Source organism: Gavialis gangeticus, unplaced genomic scaffold (genome assembly GCF_001723915.1).
Source record: "Gavialis gangeticus isolate Ggan-Ray unplaced genomic scaffold, GavGan_comp1, whole genome shotgun sequence".
Classification (NCBI taxonomy): Eukaryota; Metazoa; Chordata; order Crocodylia; family Gavialidae; genus Gavialis; species Gavialis gangeticus.
The window spans coordinates 17,113,145-17,119,535 of record NW_017729011.1 but is presented as its reverse complement, the minus strand read 5'-3'; the positions used below and the strand labels follow the sequence as shown (position 1 = coordinate 17,119,535).

At 57.3% G+C, this 6,391-nt stretch overlaps 1 protein-coding gene across 1 annotated transcript in view; it reads right to left on the bottom strand.

Annotated features, from left to right (window-relative positions):
* PLPP7 (phospholipid phosphatase 7 (inactive)) overlaps nt 1–6,382 on the bottom strand; it is an 18,572-nt gene extending 12,190 nt beyond the window's left edge. Inside the window, exon 1 of the mRNA XM_019510694.1 lies at nt 2,472–6,382. Within this exon, the coding sequence (XP_019366239.1) occupies nt 2,472–2,922 (451 nt within the window). The 5' untranslated portion in view covers nt 2,923–6,382. The remainder of the gene's footprint in view (nt 1–2,471) is intronic.
* Nucleotides 6,383–6,391: the final 9 nt, after the last annotated feature.

Genomic DNA, 6,391 nt, shown 5'->3' with positions numbered 1-6,391 from the left:
CTAACCTTGTGGAAGAGATGCAACAAAAGATCAGCGAGAGGGAGGGAGGGACAGAGGGAAAGGTGGAGGGGCACGGCAGACACACCTTTCCCTGCTTCTCTTGCCCACCAAAGGTCAGGGCAAGGCCAGGACGAGCCCGTTCTGTTCAACCCCGTCCCCCCAAGGGCTCTGCCCCACATCCGGCCGGACTGGAACTGCATACGGGCAGAGAAAAAAACCGAGCGAGTGAGCGAGGATGTCAGGCTGCATTATCCAACACAGCTGACTGCAGAGCGGGGCAGCCTGCGCGCTAAGCTCATCCCCTTCAAAAGGAGAACCGTGAAAGTGGAAAGGCCACTGGAATACAAAGGGATGGCCTACGGGACTAGCAAAGCCACCGGAAACAACACCTGAAGCAGGGGAACAAGTGGACAGAGCCCCGCTGGATCCAGCGGACCTCCCTCCTTCCTCCCCAACCAGCACTCTTGTGGCACCGGACGGGTCCGCCAGCCTCCCTGCCCTCCCAGACCTTTTAGCCTGGCACCGCTGAGATGTGAAGGCCCCGAGCACGCTATAAATAGAGCTCAGCTTTTCCACTCTTGGGTTTCTAACTGGCCAAACCTGCTGGATCAGGGATCCCGTGGCACGTGACAGTGGCAGGTCTACCAGGGAAATGCTGGTGTCATGACAAGTCGGGAGCAGCCCGGCGAGATCGGGCAGTGGCGAACACCAACACTGAATGGCAAGCGCCATGCCTCCTGTCGCTGACCTCTCGTGATCACCGAGCAACCCAGCTGGTGACAGCTTCTCTACGCAGTCTTTTAGCAGATGGAAAGATACGGCGGAGCCGTTCTGTGGGTTTTGTTAGCCAGCTTTTGGTTTGCCAGTGAGAAAGAAGATGAAATATGATTTTTCTGCAGGTCACCAGGAGGAAGGTAAAGGTTTTGGGGAAGCCTCACAAAATAGCACCGTAGCAGAGACCCCCAAGGGCCAGCTCCCAGCAGCTGCATGGCAAACCCAAGGGCCACTGCACATTTGGAATTGCAGTTTTGTAACAAAAAAGGGAGAAACTTAGCCCCCAACCACCCTTTTTTTAAATGATAGGTGAAGTTTTTTGTAGCTCTCCACAGCATCACAAATCTTCAGGTTCCCAGGACCAGCCTGGTTCGGGAGATGGCCAGATGTTCTGCCCCATGACTTGAGGCACTTGCTGTGCGGTCTTCATACTCTTTTAAAAGCAAAGGTGTGACCTGAGCTAGAGATGCCAAGAATCAATGACCGATTAACTTTGGATCAACCCCTGCCAATCTCACCTCTCCCCAGCTTTCATCTCTATCTGGTGTTCCCACCTGGGAAGGAAAAGCAGCTGGGCTGCCCCTTTAAACCTCACCCCACGCCATCCTCTCCCTCGCACGGGTGGGCCCTGGCGAAGGTGTGGGACACTGCAGAGTTCATAAAGCTCATTCTCCCTCTTCCAGCCCTTCCCTGCTGGTCGTCTTTACTTGAAAAGCTGGCCAGCTTGTGCTTATAAGAGCACAAAACAGCATCTGAGGGTTAGGGTCAAAGAGCAGGGGCCAGAACTGGGCTTGCCTACATCTCTGACCAAGGCAGAGCTCAAGGGTGACACCTCTCAGAGCCGAGTCCTAGGAGAAGGGGGAATATGGAGGAGCGAGCACATGAGCCCCGGTCTCACAGTAGGAGCCACTTGGTTGTTGTGGGTCTCACGTCTCGTTTGGCCTAAGCTTTAAACATCAGGCCAGCTACTGTGGTCCCTATGAATGGGTCTGACACTATTCAGCATAGAGACAAGGACGGAGAGAGCTCTTTACCCAAGCCAAGCACTCAGGCACCTGGTGATGGGCACCTGCCTAAGGCACTAGGTGAAGAGCTGGCCATCTTTAAGGCCTGTCCCTCAATAAGCATCCCTTAGTCAGGTTGAGACACTGAACGTGGCAGCGGGGACCCCAGGGCCCTGACCCCTTTGTGAGACAGGGCAGTGGGTGATGCTACGGGGCACAGGAGGGGACGGAGATGCCACCACAGGGCCTCTGGGAAGAGGATCCAGACGCTGTTCCAGGAGGGAGCAGGGGGCACAACGTTTGCCAAGACAGCACTGAACTTGAATGGCCCCAGGCCCCCCTTGACTGACCTCCCCCTCCAGCTTCTTTTAATTCCCTCCCTTCAACCTGAGCAAGATGGACGGAGATTAAATACAAGGATCTCACGAGCGCCATGGTCTTTGTACCCAGAGCATGGTCACGAGCACGATCTAGGCTGGACCGAACCGTGCCTCACCCACGCACGTGCCCGCAGAAGCCAGCAGGACCCCTTGTACAGCAAGGCATGCCTCCGAGCGAGGGAGGGTGCAGAGGGGCCCCTGGATAGCCGAGACATGCCACAACCCCTGGAATGAGACAAGCAGAGGGGAGGAAGCGGAGGAGGAGGAGGGAAGGGGCTGGGCTTGGCGGCTGGGGGTGGAGAGCTCGACTCACCTAGCAGCAGGTTCATGAGCACCTCCTGGCCAGCCAGCGTGCTGCTCTTCACCAGGCAGATGAGCGTGCCCCCGATCCAGGGGATCCCGTGCCCCGTGATCCCGATGAGGTTGATCATGGAGCGGGCGCTGCCCCAGGCCGAGGCTTTGCTGGCGCACACGCCCAGGCGCTTGGACATGCAGATGTCAATGGCCAGCAGGGAGTTGAAGGCGATCCCCTTGAAGGAGGGGTTGAGCTGGATGCAGTCCTCCTCAGGCAGCTGCTGCGACTGCCTCCGCTCCTTGGTGCCGTTGTTCTGGGAGGGAGCCGGGCCAGGCTGGCTGTTTGGCTTTCGGCTGGAGCCCCGGGCCTCCTGGTTGCCTTTCAGGGGCTGGTTCAGCGAGAGGAACTCGGCCCTGTTGAGGACATTGTTCCTGTCTCTGGCTCTGGACCGGCTTTGGGAGGCTGGCATTGCAGTCTCTGGAGCTGAAGCCTGCTCTCAAAAACCGAACGGGGGAGAGAAATCCCTCTTTCCCCTCCCAGTCCACTCCCCCCCTCCCTTCCCTCACGAAAGATGAATTTGGGCAGCTACAAAAAGCCCCTTCTCGTGCCGTCTCCCCCAGCGCAGACTGCAGCTGTTAAATATAGAGTAAGGAATGCACATGGCTGTTTACTTCATGGGCCTAGCAAGCTTGGAGAAAAAATTAATGCCAGGCTGAGCAGCCACTCCAGCACCAGAAATGAAGATTAAACAGCCAATGGATAATGCGGAGAGGAGGGGAACGCTATGTGCCAAAGGTTGGTTGCTTCTGGCCTAGTCTATTTAAATCTTCCAATTGCTTATTCCCCAGGGCTGCAGGGACGGCTGGGAAATGTAGTTCTTTGCTGGGATGCTTCAAACCAGTTTAAGGCAGGAATCGGAGCTGGGGAAGTGCCCATCCAGCTCCTCTCTTTGCCAGGGAAAGGTTGTTCCCTGTGGTCTCTGTGCAGCCTGGTTTGTAAAGTCTCAGGTGATGAGGACCCCAGGGCAGGTTTCCCTTTTATGCCATGAGTTCTCCTTTGGTGCTGCCGTTTGGGTGCCCCCAGGACCTCTCTCCCTCCTTGGGTTAATAGTCCCTGCTCCCATACTCGTGCGCACACTGCCGCAGCAACCGTTTCGCTCACCCTCCAGCCCCCGGGCCCTGCCAGCAGCAGCACCTGCCTTCTGACTAAGGGAGACATGGGATTGGTAATGAAGTCCCCTCCCTTGCCCCAGCGCTGAGCCTAGCCTAAACGCAGCACGCATTTGTACTGTGTCAGCCAGAATTATCCGATGCTGTTCACAGCCCATGACAGCCTGGGCCTACGAACCCGTCACCCGTGCGGGTTACAATACAGGCTGCACCAAGTGCAGATCAGGGCACGGTGAGGACCTATCGTGCATGGGCTCCAAAGAGCCAGCGGGGACCGACCAGTGCAGCAACAGGGTTTGGTAAACCACTGCCGGGGAAGCGGTGTGCCATCGGGAAAGGGATCCTGAGGTTGTCCGAGGAGCAAGCGTGGACTGACGTACGAGGCCGCTTCTGTTCTCATACCGGTCTGGCGTTCGCCTAACTTCAGCGGCTGCCTCCAGAGGAGGGGCCGCCAATCCACGGCTTGCAACAAGACCTTGGTCCATGGCTTCCCACAGACATGCTTCTCACTGGGTTGACAGGGAGGCCATGCACCCCACTGCTGCACTTTGTAGCTCCCTCCTTCTCCAGTGGTGCCTGGGCCCCATCTCTATGGACCTCAGGGCTCTTGGGACCAGAGCCCTGGTCAGTCAGCCTGTGAGAGACAGCTCGCTGGCTCTGCCCTGAGCCTGGCACTGCTTGGGGAGGAAAGGGACGGGTTCCTGCATGGATGTTCCCCTATCCCTCCCTCGACTGCCACCAAGCCAGGCTGAGCCTGCTGGAGAGGACTCCTTTTCACCAGGCCCACTACTGAGGGTAACACAAGAAGGTTTTCTCTGCCTCAGTTTCCCCATATCTGGACGGTGTGAATCGCTTGTGTTTGTAAAAGGTTTTGAATCTCTCAGAGCATAGATAACGGGTGTCAGGCACTTCTCGTGCATCCACGTTTGTGGGTGCAGATAACATCTATCCAAGCAAACGCTAAGACATGAAGGCACAGGCTTGTAGAGGCACATAGATGCTCTGCTCCCACAGACATCCAGGGGAGCCCGGCGTGCATCTACCTTGAACAGTCTTGCCCAAGTGCGCAGGAGGGCTTAAAGCATCTGGGGCCTCCTCAGTGACAACACAACTTCACACTTCTTTTGCATCTTCTCCCTGAGGCTCTCCAAGTGCTTAATAAGAATTAATTAAGGAGCCAAAGAGCCCCACGGAGGGAGGAGATGCAGACCCAGTTATAGACAAGCTGACAGGGAGCCATTAACCCACGACTCACTCAAACAAAGCAGCGATGGAGCTAAGAGCTGAGGATGGCTGCCTCCTGGTCGGAGGAGCACAGCACTGGGAAGGGCCTCCTGCTCCACCATGTCTGGCCCCTGTATTCACAGGCACCCGCTTCCCAAGGCTTCTGCCATGTCTCCACTTTGAACCCTCACCTCAGTGATGATGCATGATATCCAAAGCACCAAGGCCAGCCTCTAACCTGCCCTGGGTGAAAGGCCAGGAGAGGAGGATCCTGCCCCAGCCACAAAAGGAAAGCAGTTAGTTAATGGATGCTTAGAAGATCCTTGTGCTCAAACCACTCCACCCGCTCAGCCAAAGTTAAAGCACACATTGGGATCATGCAGCTTCTCTGCATCTCTTGCCCTGAGGATCTACCATTGCGCTGTGCTGGCATCCAAGCTGGGAGGAGAATGGGTTCCCATTGGGCTGCAGCAAACTTCTTCTTCCCTCCCCAGATGCTCATCCCGTCCGACCAGCCATGTCCCCATGTGGCTCGGGAGGACCATTACAATAGATGGGGGAAGGGCACCAGAGGAGGGCAGAGACCAGCCCGCTGCTGACAGGGATCAGCTTCCATCTGCTCACGGCATTCTTGCCATATCAGACAAGTCAGCACCCCCCTTGCTCCCCGCCTGCCATTATCCAGCACCGAGGTTTGGTGGCATGGGAAGAATTTCAGCCCACGTGACATTGGCCAGACGGATAACAAGAGTCACTGCTTCAGCTGTACCGCAGCTGCCACTTATGCTCTGCACGGACCAGCCGCTCCACCGCCCGTGGCAGGGACCCTGCCGTCAGGAACACGGGACTGGCAGGGGCCTCTCGGGCCACTGAGTCCAGCTCCTGGCACTTGCAGGCAGCATTTGCCCAAGGGCTTCCCCAGAAATGCCATGTCAAACCCTCGTGTACAGCTTGAGCCTCCAGGCAGGGCCTGCCATGCAAACTTTGGAGAAGGTGGAGAGGGATGAGGGCCCTGCTGCTACCCCATGGCACCCTGTGCTCCTCAGAGGCCTGTGCAACACCTTGGCAGCTGCAGGAGGAGGCTGAGATGCATCTCTTGGGGCTGTGCTATGGAGGAAGGGGGTGCTGGCTACCAGGTAGCTTTGCTCACAGACCTGTCATGGGGGGGGCAAAACAGCTCATTGAAAGCAAATACTGGGAGTTCACTCTCCCTCTGCTGCCAGCCCCTTTCCCAACACAGGGGGGGAGCTTCTTCCCCTTGCACACAAGCTGCACTCAGGGATGCACCTGCACACCTAAGTCCAAGTGAGGAGGTGGGGGCACAGCACAGACTTGGTGCCCGGGGTCCCCTCCCAGGGGTGGAGGAGGATGAAGGGAGAGGCAGGCTGCCCGGTGTTTCTTACAGGGAGGTGGGAGGAGGAGGCAAGACTGGCTTTGCTTTTAGCAGCCCTGAAGCTGCGCCACCTTCAGCCCCACGCTCAGGAAGGCTGCGATGCTCACTGCAGCCTCGGGCGTCCGAGGGAAAGAGCAAGGGGCCGCATCCTC